Source organism: Macaca nemestrina, chromosome 8 (assembly GCF_043159975.1).
Source record: "Macaca nemestrina isolate mMacNem1 chromosome 8, mMacNem.hap1, whole genome shotgun sequence".
NCBI classification, from domain to species: Eukaryota; Metazoa; Chordata; class Mammalia; order Primates; family Cercopithecidae; genus Macaca; species Macaca nemestrina.
In genome coordinates this window covers 45,153,168-45,167,036 of record NC_092132.1, presented here as the reverse complement: position 1 = coordinate 45,167,036, position 13,869 = coordinate 45,153,168, and the positions used below count along the sequence as shown (strand labels likewise).

The 13,869-nt window shown below is 35.5% G+C and overlaps 1 protein-coding gene across 10 annotated transcripts in view; it reads right to left on the bottom strand.

Moving 5' to 3' along the window:
- The window catches only part of LOC105476058 (ring finger protein 19A, RBR E3 ubiquitin protein ligase), a 116,157-nt gene that overhangs the window by 78,562 nt on the left and 23,726 nt on the right, over nt 1-13,869 (bottom strand). For all 10 annotated transcript variants that reach the window (XR_011606853.1, XM_071067949.1, XM_071067950.1 and 7 more), the window contains exon 3: nt 1,854-2,062. Coding sequence is in view for 9 of the 10 variants with exons in the window: in XM_071067949.1 (XP_070924050.1) it covers nt 1,854-2,062 (209 nt within the window). In the remaining variant the exon portion in view is untranslated. The remainder of the gene's footprint in view (nt 1-1,853; nt 2,063-13,869) is intronic.

The window sequence follows — 13,869 nt, the reverse complement described above, 5'->3', positions numbered from 1 at the left end:
GCTCAAGCGATCCTCCTGCCTTGGCCTCCCAAAGTGTTGGGATTACAGGTGTGAGCCATTGCACCAAGATTTTTAAACAAACATGGAACAAATTCCAAATAAAGTTTTTTTTAAAACAATCACCTTGAGACTATTTATTCCAACAATGTTATTGTTTGGCTCAAAGCATTTGGTAAGGTTTTCTTTCATAATTACCTTCAAATCTCCTTTATATAAAAGAAAAATCACTCATGATCATATAGTCACATCTCACTCTGCATCTATCTGAAACCAATAATCCAACCTGGTATGATACTCTAGCTGTTAGACTTAGCTCTAAAGGAACTTCTAGTCATTCTCAGAAATCAAACTGATATTAAACTGACGTAACCTAAAGGTTATGCCAATGAGGCATTCCAGGGAAGCACTGCTGAAATAAACACAAAAACTCCCATGGTGGCTACGTTGAGGAAGACCAATATTCATTTGGATAACTAAATCATGATCTTTATTTTAAAAAATAATAAAAGCCATTTCTGTCATTTTTTAATTTAATAATAGCCCAGACATACTTAAATCTCTAGAAAGTGACTGTGGTTTCTCTAAGGTCCCCTACCTCATATAGCAAAAGCACTTATTATGAGCCAGGAAATATTTCAACCATATGGATATAAGCATTACTAGCATCTTTATTTTTTATTATTATTATTATTTTTTGAGACGGAGTCTCACTCTGTCATCCAGGCTGGAGGGCAGTGGCACAATCTCGGCTCACTGCAACCTCTGCCTCCTGGGTTCAAATGATTCTCCTGCCTCAGCCTCCCGAGTAGCTGGGGATTACAGGCACCCGCCACCACACCCGGCTAATTTTTGTATATTTTTAGTGGAGACAGGGTTTCACCAAGTTGCCCAGGCTGGTCTTGAACTCCTGATCTCAAGTGATTTGCCTGCCTCAGACTCCCAGAGTGCTGGGATTACAGGCATGAGCCACCATGACTGGCCAGTATCTTTATCTTAAAGATGAGACAAGTAACTTGCTCAGGATTGCACAAGGAATAAGCAGAGAATGTGGGATTTGAATTCAGGCAGTCTGATTCCAGAGTCATTCTCTCTTGCTCTATATGTCTGTGTATTCTGTGACCAATAAATACACACCCCCTACTTGGAGGAGAGGAATATCATTTCCAAGTGAACTACCCAGTGGCTACTGCTGACTCTTTAGGGAACAGTTTAGGTACATTCAGGTCCTCTCTGAATTGCTTCTGGACCCATACCTACAAATTAATACTAATACTACTGAGTTCCAGAAATCTTTAGGAAAGAGAAACAAATCAGCAAGCAAGTATAAAAATACACTTACGTAACAAAAGTATTAAATGTCGAATATTCTGTGTTAAAGCTTCATGAGACTTTTTTTCTAGTAGCATAAAGTACATGATTATCTCAATACACTGCTGGCAGGAATATAAATTATTTTTAGTAGAGATGGGGTTTCACCACATTGACCAGGCCGTTCTCAAACTCCTGGCCTTAAGTGGTTGGCCCGCCTCAGCCTCCCAAAGTGCTGGGATTACAGGCGTGACTACCACACCTGGACAGATACCTTTATAATCAACAGTTTCAGACCCTCTTTGGCTACCAGTTACATAAATTATCATGACACTTCCTTTTTTCCTTTTTTCTTGAACAATAAAATCTTTCTAATTTCAGAACCACTTTCTTCCACAGGAAAGAATGAGTGCTTCTGGGATAGAAATGCACTTAAAAACACTTTTGGCAAGTGAAAGGAAAACAGGAATACTTAACTTTAAAAAGTTAAAATAACTAGTGTTTTGTGTCAAATATTTCATTAGAAAAAAATTAGACATAAATACCTGCTGCTCCAGACTCTTGACTATAACTAATGGATGAAGAACGTATAGTTCTCAAACGTAAGCTCTGGGCTCTCTCTTGTCGAGCAGCATCACAGGTCTGGTTGGGGTGCCAAATCTGTTTACAGTGGTAGCAAAACTCTGTTCCACAGCCCTCTCGCCCACAAGTTAATTTTGGACAGCTGGCACATCCAAATGCTATCACAGCATATCTTGAAAGAACAAGAAAAATGATTTAAAATGTGACATAAAACAAGAGATACTCATTTCAATAAGTATCCAACTAAAGATTATTCCTGAAAAACATTTTCTATTTATACATTAGCAAACAGTTATAAGCACAATCTCACCAATATAAAAATGGGGGAAAATGAAGTTTACGAATGAAGATATATAAATGGCATAAAATATTTTAAAAGTTCAATTTTTAACTTTCAGGGTTTTTTTTTTAGATTCAGGGGGTACATGTGCACATTTGTTACATGGTCTATTGCATGACGCTGAGGTTTGGGCTTCTAATGATTCTGCTGCCCAAATAGTGAACATAGTATCTGACAGGTAGTTTTCCAACTCTTGCCCCTCTCCCTCAACTTTTGACTTTTAAGTAGGACACCAAACTGCATTTAGCCTAATCCCAATTTTATAAAAAAACATATTAAATTAATACAGTATTGTATGCACACAAAAAAAGACTAGAAGGAAAAACACCAAAAATCTTAATAATGGTTTTCTTGGTATTGGGTTTTAATTCTCTTGTTTATATGTTTATACATTTCTGATTTTCTACAATTACTTGTTAAAGTGGAAAAAGTTAAAAGAAAAAAAGAATGCCTGTTTAAAAATGTAATGACTAAAGGTAAGTTTTAACTGTCAGGTAATGGCATACTGTGCCAATTTATAAATTTTGTGATAATCTTGTAGGTATGCAGAAGTCACACATTTTTCTTTGTAAGATACATGGCAAAAGTGGTCTTTGGTGCCAATCTCCTGCCAAAAAAAAAAAAAAAAAAACTGGTTTCTTTTTTTTTGCTTCAGATTAAAGACTGAGAACGGTAGATTCATGACTAGCATGAACACCTTTATCTGACTTAATATTTTTGACACTTTAAAAACTTATGACTTAAATTCTGGGCATTCTTTGGCATTTATCCCAAACAAATGAATATTTGTGCTCACACAAAAACATGTAATGTTCACAGCAGCTTTATTCATAATAACCAAAACTGGAATGAGCCCAGATGACCCTCAAAAGGTAAATGGTTAAATAAGCTATAGTGCATACACACTACCATCAAGAAAAAAAGTACTTACACAAGTAACACCTTAGGTGAATCTTCAGAGAATTACACCGAGTGAAAAAAGTCAATCTCAAAATGTTACATACTGTATGATTCCATTTATATAATATTTTTGAAATTCAAGCAGATTAGTGGTTGCCAAGGATTAGGAATGGGGATTGGGTCAGGGAAAGAGTCGGGGGAAGTACATGTGATTATAAGAGAGCAACACAGGCCAGGCATGGTGGCTCACACCTGTAATCCCAGCACTTTGTGGGGCCAAGGCGGGCAGATCACTTGAGGTCAGGAGTTCAAGACCAGCCTGGCCAACATGGCAAAACCCCATCTCTACGAAAAAATATTTAAAAAACTAGCCAGGCGTGGTGGCACACACCTGTAATCCCAGCTACCTGGGTGGCTGAGGCAGAACTGCTTGAACTTGGGAGGCAGATAGAGGTTGCAGTGAGCCAAGATTGTGCCACTGTACCGGAAAAAAAAAGAAAAAGAAAAAAAAAGGAGTAAAATGAGGGATCTTTGTTGTGATGGAACTGTTCAGTATCTTGACTGTGGTGGTGGATACACAAACTTAAACGTGATAAAATACATGTAACTAAATACACTGCACAGAAATAACTAGAAGTAAATCAGGAAATTTGAGTGAGATTGGTAGATTGTATCTATGCCAATATCCTGGTTCTGATATTGTTCTATAACTTGTGCAAAATGGCACCACTGAGACATACAGTGAGAAGGGTAATAGGATCTCTGAATTATTTCTTACAACTGTATGTGAATCTACCATTACCTCTATAAAACTTTCATTTAAAAAATTTCTAGAAGTTTCTAGTTCCCTTTGAAAGCAGCAACAATCAAGTTTTATCAATGCATGTCTTTTATAAATACTAAATATTTCCTTTTGCCTGGAAATTTAGGGGAGTTTTCAGAGCTGGCAATAAAATTTAAGTAATAACTGTAACTGAGATTGCAATTAAGTTTCAAGATACTCTATAAAATTGTGCAGGATTTTAAGAGTCAAGGAGTTCCCTCCATTTTTGGACTTGTTGGTCCCTTAGTACCATACTCTTTATTTATTTATTTATTTTTTTTGAGACAGTCTCGCTTTGTTGCCCAGGCTAGAGAGCACTGGTGTGATCTTGGCTCACTGCAATCTCCACCTCCCAAGTTCAAGCTATTCTCCTGCCTCAGCCTCCTGAGTAGCTGGGACTACAGGCACCCACCACCACGCCCGGCTAATTTTTTGCATTTTCAGTAGAGACGGGATTTCACCATGTTAGCCAGGATGGTCTCGATTTCCTGACCTCATGATCTGCCCGCCTCGGCCTCCCAAGTACCATGTACTCTTTAAATACATCTTAAATTCCATCTTATTTCTGAAAGACCAATTATCTAATTACCATTCTCTATCACACACATGTTCAAACAGGATTGAATTAAAGGCAATGTATAATCAGCAATGGGTCATTTAACAAAGCTTCATTTCCCTGAGCTTTAAAATTCCCAAGACAGCTTATTCATTGCAGTCCCAGATAAAGAAAAAAGACCTCATTTTTTAAAATCAAAGTTATAATCTAAAGGATCTATACACTAAAGTGTAGTCTTTGTTTTAAAACAATAATGTCAGTGAAAAGGAAATGGCATTCTCTTCCAAACTTTTTCTCTACCTACCTTTTATCGAAGGAAGAAGGAAAGAGGAGGGGCAGAATGGAGAAATCTGTGTATGCAGGAGACAATGCCAAAACTATTTTCTGAAGTTGGTTACAATTTACAAAGGCAGCAAGGAGGTTTTAGCATGGCCAGTTCAAATTCTACTTCCACCACTTATTATTTGTGTAATTTTAAGTAAATTACATAATCTCCCTACAACTAAGTTTTCTCATACATAAAACAGGCATTCACTTTAGTTTGGCTTAGCCTCAGTATTCAGCCAAAATAATCTTCAGCTTTGGCCTTGGCCTTTAGAATGCCAAATAAGCAAATGGCTGCTTTGATGACATTTCTCATAGCCCTGCACTTGTGCTTGACTACTGACCACGTGATCATACAAGTGACAATCATTTCTACATAAATAATATAAATTATGTTATTAGGATTGAATATTAATATCTGAATACTCATCTTAAAATAAATATTGGTTGGCACTTTAGACATAACTTAACAATAGAAATACTTTATATGGTGAAATTTTACTGGATAACTTAAATGTCCAGTATGTTGCAAGAGTAAAATGCTATAATCTTTGTGATGACTGTAAAAGCCAAATTTAGTTACATGCTTAACTTTCAAATAATTAAATAGGAAAACAATTTACAGCTAATATGAACACTAAGAGTGCTTTGCCTATATAAATTTAGGAAGAACATATCGTTTCTGAGCAAATAATATTTATAAAAATATACAAGGCAGATTAATAGAAATTCGGTTACATATAATTCCAACCTTTGTAGAAGGCTGCTCAATATACTAGTATTCACAGCACTACACAAACTTTTAAGAACTGACCTAATTTTTAATGATTTAAGTAAAAAAAAAATTAATGAATTAAGTTTTTAAAAAAAGTGCTTCTTCTTGACAAGAAGAATTAAAAGGAGAACAATCAATATTGCCCCTTAAAAATTTCATGACAAGTTCCAAAATCTGGTACAATTTCCATAAAAACATGAAGGGGTTTGGCGAGAAAACTGTGAAACTAAAGCATATTTTCTTCTCAATTTTTTCCTTTTATTTCTAACTCTGTTCAGATCTTCTCGATAATTAAACTTCAAAACAGCTTCATAAATTGCTTTCAGATGATAATTCCTTACAGTTCTGAGTCTAGAGACTTAAGCTCATTGAAACTGGCTGCTTATAGAGAACAAGATTTTTGAGATTTATCCAAACTTCATACCAAATACAGTGTTCCTCCTATAAAATATATTACTATAAAACTTTCTCTTGAATTATATGAATAGTGTTGATGTTAAAGTGAACATCTATTTAGAATTTTTTAAATAGATAGTATAAAATATATATATATACACACACACGGTATATTTATCAGGAGCAAACTAATAGCTGGTAGTGTAGGGGAAATTACCAATCCTGCATTATCATGTCAAACATTTAATATTTGATTGCCAGTTTTTTTTTTTCTTTCTTTTTTTTTTTTAAGACAAGAGTCTCACTCTGCCACCCAGGCTGGAGCACAGTGGCGCAATCTTGGCTTGCTGCAATCTCCACCTCTCAGGTTCAAGTGATTCTCATGCCTCAGCCTCCCAAGTAACTGGGATTACAAGCGTGAGCCACCAGATCTGGCCAATTTTTGTATTTTTATTTCATTTTTTATTTACTTTGAGATGGAGTCTCGCTGTTGCCCAGGCTGGAGTGCAGTGGCACAATCTCGGCTCACTGCAACATCTGCCTCCCAGGTTCAAGCTCCCAAGTAGCTGGGATTACAGGCACGCATCACCACGCTTGGCTAATTTTTTTTGTATCTTTAGTAGACACGGGGTTTTGACGTTGGCTAGGCTGATCTCGAACTCCTGACCTCAAGTGATCCGTCCGCCTCGGCCTCCCAAGGTGCTGGAATTACAAGTGTGAGCCACCACACCCAGCCTCAATTTTCTGTATTTTTAGTAGGGATGGGGTTTTGCCATGTTGGCCAGCTGGTCTCCAACTCCCTGGCCTCATCTGCCGGCCTTGGCCTCCCAAAGTGCTGAGATTACAGGTGTGAACCACCACTCCTGGCTTCCTTTCTGATTTCATTTTTGAATTTTTCGTAACTCCAATCTCTTAAGATAGCTATCTTAAAGCACTTTATCTCTATACTCTCTCTGATTACTTATAATCGTAATTCCTCCACTTTGATAATGAAGCTGAAGTTAAAAGAAATAAAGTGAATTGGCCAGTCACTGAGGGGCAGGGCTGGATTTGAACAAACATCCATTCAGTGCCCTGCCCTTGATTGCTAGTTTTTAAAAATTAAATAAAAATTTCCATTTATTCTTGTATCCCAGAAGTTCATCATACTATGATGGAGATATCTGACTTTGACCACCTGACATTTGGTCAAAATATATCCCCAAAACTAGGAAATAACAAATAAGAGTTGTGAGATTAAAATAAGATTATACATATGTAGTGTTTGTGTGTCTGTGAAGAGAGATGGGGAGAGAAGAGAGGAAGACAGGAGAGGCAGGGTTACAGGGGTACAGCGAAAAGGAGAGTTTAGTTCACGGCACATTATGTGTACTCAAATGTTAAAGTACCAACATTTTATGCTACGTCTCAGTATTTTTTAAATGGAAAAGCTAAGATGTCCTTCCCCTAGAACTAAACATTCAAGTCTACTGAATTTACACAAATTCCAAAGAAAAACAGGATTACTTTAATAATACTGACCAAATGTTTTCATAAATGTATAATCTGATGACAAAAGTTAGAGCAGTTTGTCTAGTAGTTTTTTCTTACACTAACACTCACTGAGTACTTCCTATGGAGGTGTTTCACATTCATATGTATTCAATCCTAACCATAACAGTATTAGGCAAGTTCTGTAATATATCAAGAAATTAAATGTACCTAGCATTCACACATTTTGAAAACAGCTTGTCAGGCCTCTCGAAGATGACTTTCCTTTTGTGGGAGTTAAATTTATTTTCCATTGAAAAATAACTCTCAAATTATAATGGAAGCAAATGGTAAAACTAAATTAAATACAAAACCCTTGCTTTACAGAAAATTCCATGAGTCTCTCTGCTCTGCTATAATGTGTTATTTGGAAAAAGAACAGGCTCAATAGAAGGTCTCAGAAATAACTGAACCCCTCTGGCTCAAACAACACCCAAACATTAGTTTGGTGGTTAGTTCCATTTCTTTCTATGGTCCATTATTTAATTCAAGCCTTACTTTCCTTCTCTATCCTTCAGCTGAAGGTCTCTAGCTACTGTACTTGAAATGCTTAACCTAGGAGTGGATGGACAGGAAGAAAGTGGGGAAGACAGGAAGGGGCTGAAACAGCAGTTTCTCCAGAAGTATCTTCTGTTCACTGCACTGTTAACAGGTGATCCACACTAAGAACTCAGTGGTCAAGTTAGGAAAATGCCAAGTAAAATTAAAGAAGTTTTTGTTTTCTATTATAGGATTTGCTAAAAGAATTTTTAACATACCAATGTTCAGTACATAGTATGCAGTATTTTAATTTATTTAAATTAAGTCATTTATAATATCTCCTGGGAGAATTTCATAGTACTAATGTTTTACAAATTATACTATTGATAACATCAAGCAAGTAGGGATACCAGCTAGGGTGATATATTCTACCTGGAGCAAATTCCTTGTAAGGAAAAAGAAAGAAGAAAAAAAAATACCTAACACGAAATGTAATCCTAAGAAAGACATGACAGTCTCAATAAATATTTTGATTAAAAAATGACACTGTCTCTCATGTCACTTCTGTCAATTAAAAGAGAATGAAGAAGTATCTGTAAGTCCAAAATAATTTTTTAAAGCATAAAGCTTTTAACATATCTTTAAATAACTTTATCTTTAAAGTAAGAACAGAAAGAAAATATAATCAGAAATAACAAAATTATTTGATCCAGTTAAGGGGAACAGTCAAGTTTTATATCAGAATCAAGAGGCTCATGATTCTACTTTAACGTTTTGATTATTCCAGTGAAAAAGGAATAACTTACTTAAGATACTTGAGAGAAGGTCTAGACAAAGTGAGGCTCATCTCCTGGTTCCCTTTTCTAGGATTTGCATCCTGCAGACAGGATGCGTTCTGTTCTGTTTTCCACTACATGCTGCAGGAGAGGCCTTCGGTTGTTCTCAGGCCTACATGCCTAAGACTAATTGGGGAAGTCTGTCCCCAATTTAGGGATGAAGTGTTAGCAAGCCATTTTGGCTGCATATCCAAAGCCACATTCTTTAGTCAACTAACTAGAGAAAGCTGACATGTCTCCTGGGTCATATGTTAACATGGTCTTGAATGAGGGTGGAGGGAAAGCATGTTATTTTTATTGACTCATAAAAACACCACCAAAGATCTTAGTATCAATTAACAATGTTTGGTACAGGAGTAATATACAGGTTGAGCATCCCTAGTCAAAAAATTCAAAATCTGAAATGCTTAAAGTTTATTACATTGTCAGAAGACACAGGAAATGTGATTTTTAAACTTCAAAGAACTACCCACATAGTATACTGAATTATTTAGTGTTAAAATATACCTGGATTAATTTTATGGTTAGGAAGAATAAATTAAAAATAGCACTCTCAGTTCAAGCTATTAACTCTTAGAATATGCTTATGTATGTGTGTTCTAACACATATAATTTATCACTAGTCATGAATTACAGCTTCCCCTGAAATGTAGTTTATTCATTATGGCTCTTTATACCCCAAATCTGTTTTCTAAGTCCCATGTACTTATTTTCTCTGGATAAAATCTAAGTAGGATCTGTGGTCTCTGCAAAATTTGTAAAAGGCCAGTCTACAAAAGCATTTCCAGCATGTTAAAAGATGGTCAAGGTATAGCTAAAACACATCTTTGTTGGATGAGAATGAGAGTTACACAGACATTAATTAAAATTCTAAAAATACATGTTATTTAGTCCCTAAGCCTATGGCCCTATTTTTTTTAATCTATTAAGAACAATATTCTCCACCAGAGTAAGATATCATTGAAAGCCATTTAAATGTCATAGCAAACCAGCTTGAAGCTTACAAAGCCAATTATAGTTGATTACATTACCCAAAAGTATATGAGTTATGCTAGTGGCATACAGTCAGGCTGGTTCATTGAACAATTTTTTTATTGAGCATGAGGTTAGCCTGTGGTTCCAAAAGCAAAAACGAACTTTTCTGGAGGATCCTTGGGAGGCTCACAGACAATAAATCACTAATTACGTCCCAGTATAATAAATGTTCTTGTATATTCAAAGCTCCCCAGCAAAGTCAGAAGCACTCACATGGGATGACAGGGATAATGTGTGCTGGTAGCAGGGTGGCCTCAGCCAACTGAAAACAGGTGATAGAAACCAAAACAACGACTTTTTGCTATCTGCCTAGACAATGTACAAACTAGGACTCCAAGGCAGAAGGTAATCAGGTATTTTTATTCAAGGCAACTTCTATGCTGCTTCTCCTTGCACACTGGGATCCCTCCCCCAATTTTTCTCCTTAACTATGGCTGTATTTTTCTCTGAACCTGTGAGGACTGGCATGTTCTAGAAGCTGTCTAGTGAGACTCACTCTGGTTAAATCACAGCACTCAAATTTGGCCGTCTGGGCCCCTCCTCAAGTGGGATTTTTAGAAATACCGTCCTTTAAACAAGTGTGATCAGTCCTAGCCCTCAAGAGTGGAAAGAATATTAGGTCAGAAACCCCAAGAGATCTTAAATGGAAATCAGGTCAGGTAGAACTCTTTTCTACTCTGTGGTAAGTACAGTATTTCTCAAGGTGTGTTAAACTGTATGTTTAAGTAAAATTAATGTCAGATACAGAAAATGGCCATGTTTATACATAACAAATGCAAAAGAAAAAATTCATAATTTCACATCTAGCATTTCTGGAAAAGAACATTTCAAGTGTGTTATATAATAAAAGGGGCTAAATACTACATATATGCCTATGGTCCTGGCACCGTGGCTAAACATTTTTATAAAAACCAAATATTCAGAAATTTACCAATATTCCCTATGCCAGATTTAAATAAAAAATGAGGTTTTAATTTAAAAAAAAGGGGGGGTCCTCTGTGTGTTTCAAAGGCTTCAGTAAGCTCCAATAGGTCAGAGATTTTTGTCTTGTGTTCATTAATAAATCTCCAGTACCTGGCACATAGGTGCATTAAATATTTGAATGATTATCTGATTTTTTAAAAAAGCAAAACTTTGGAAATAGAGATGAAGAATAGTAAGTAAGAGCAATGACAAGTTTACTGTGTACTAGGAATTTTGCTAGTAATAGCATTAAAGATCTCACTTAATCCTTATAACATGATAGAATAGGGACTCAAAATCAGGTATTTACAGCTCATAATAAGTAAAGCTAACTTTTAATGAGGGTTTGTATAGTATCCTACGTTTTCAAAGTATACACACAAATTTTATATTACTGGGTGACATTTTCTTCAAAACACAACCATAAAACCTACATCATCAAGTATGTGAAATACGACCATAACAACTTACAGAGCAGTATAAGCCAAGTATAAAAGAGAATACACAAAAGTAATCTGTGACGTTTTTTCCTCTGTCCTTTGTGGGTAAGACTACTGACAACCAATAACACCAAAAATTAATGTATAGCCAAATTAATCAAGGACAATTATTTGTTAAACTTACATAACAATCATGTGGTTGTTTTCATAGTAACGGAGTCTAGTAAAGCAAATGTTTCTATTATTTTATGATATTTTATACTTGAGTTAACATTTGAATTATCATCTCTAAAATATTAATACTGAGCCATTTTACTTTTTAACAACGAAGTCTCAATGAGAAGAAAATGTGCCAAAATATCCCAAAGTATGAGTTTCTGAAAAAAATCTTTATTAAGAAATATATATAAAAGGGTTTAAAAAGAATAGTAAAAGAAATACTCCTGTATGTACCACACAAGTTAAGAACATTATCAGTAGGATGATCATTAACTCACAATCTAAATTGGAACACTTTGAGAAAGAAACGTAGTGCTATCAAAAATTATGCCAGTATACTAAGCATGAACTGGAAATCAGAACCTTTATTATCAGTGGCTTTAGAAGTAACCTGGTTACCCCCTGAAGTTCACATCCCCTCTTCCTACTCTCAAGAGGTAACCAATAAACTAAATATATTTACTCTACTGTTAATGAACATTTTTTTGTTTGTTTTGTTTTGTTATTGTGGAACATCCTTACACAAATCTCCTAGTATACAAGTAAAGATTTTCTCTACAGTACTGATCTAGGAGTCGAAATTCTCAGTTATATAATAAATATGTGTTCAATTTTAATACACAATGTGGCAGTAGGTTAGCTAATCATTCACCTATATTTTCTTTTGATTTTTTCCATTTATTTATATAACTTACACCTCTGTAATCTGTTTTGATTTTAACATATGTGGTGACAATCTAATGTTTTCCCCCTCAAATAACTAATTCTATATGTTGAATAATCAATCCTTTTTCCAGTTGGTTCGGCATGCTTCCCCTAAAATCAAGTTCTTATACAAATTATAATTTGCTTTAGCCCTACCTACTATGTTCAATTAGGTTGCTAATGTTAACTATATATTATGATGACATTACCAATCAACCCAGGACAAGATAATATACAGCAATTAAGTGACCAGAAGGTTTGTGCCCCTGGATTTATTGTCTTAATAACTCCTGGCCAAAGGCTGTGACAACTTAAGTCTCCTTTTCCTTTGTTTTATCATTGTCAGATTTTTTTTTTTTAAGACAGGGCTTTATTCTGTTGCCCAGGCTGGAGTGTAGTGGCGCAATCATGGCTCACTGCAGCCTTGACCTCCTGGGTTCAAGTTATCTTCCCACCCTGGCCTCCCAAAGTGCTGGGATTACAGGCATGAGCCACCACGTGCAGTCGCAGATTTTTTTTAAGCTATTAAAAATTTAGAGGAATGTATTAAGCACCTCTTGTACCCTGGGGTTCTATGAAGAATAGACAGAAAAACCACACTCTTTCCGTAGATGAAACATAACAGACATATTCCTCAGCATTTGAACTCTTGCTATGGGAGTATTTGTTATAACGACTCACAAAAAGTTTTTTTAAAACTAAAATTTGCTATCCTACTTGAAATCTACTCTAATTTCAAGAGTATAACTTGCACTTGTGCACCAGTGGAAACGCACACTTGCACCTGTGAAAACGTTATGCAGGGGTCGGTCCACAGCATCAAGAGCGATTCAATCATATCTAAGCTGTTTTTCCGTCAGAATACTGTCTTCTGCTCAAGTTATTTAAAGCTACTGTTCATTATTTTCTTCCCATCTTTTTCTTGAAAATTTAGCCCTGCATCCCAGAGTTTGCTTCTGCCATTACACCTGGAAACACAGCTAACCTTGGCCCAGTTTAGATAGCATCCATAACATATTTTGTTGTTTATCTATATTACAGTATAAGCTCCCCGCAGTATAGGACAGCATAATTCAAATCTGATAATGAATAATATCTGAACCCTACATACAACTAATTAATTCATAAAATATTAATAAGGTAATTTTAAAATGTTGTATACTACACAGAAATCCTTGGTGGATGATAAAGTGCTAGTGATACCTGGGAAAACTGGGATTTGCACAGGCAGGAAACACTACCTTTCTCATTTAAAATTATGGAATGTAGGTTAGATGCGATCTGAAAATTCACTACTCAAGAAACTTTTAAATCGTGGATTTGATTCAGGTAACGAGTCCTGAAATTGTAATTTGATAAATGAAACTCACATTCCAGTCTTGCCTCTGAGATTATACCCAGATAATCTCGGAAGTTCTGGGTTTCCCCAAACGTTACTTATAATCTCTGGTTTACTAACAGTGTGCTACATATCACATTAATTGTTTGTGGCTTTTACTATTCTTGAATAGTATATGACTACTGTTTCCCTAATTCTGACAACTGTACACAATAAATGCTCTATAAACAGGAGCTGCTCACCAACATAATAATCAAATATATATGCAAAATTATTTTATTTTAAATGTTGAGAATACAGTATGTGTTAATTCAAAAA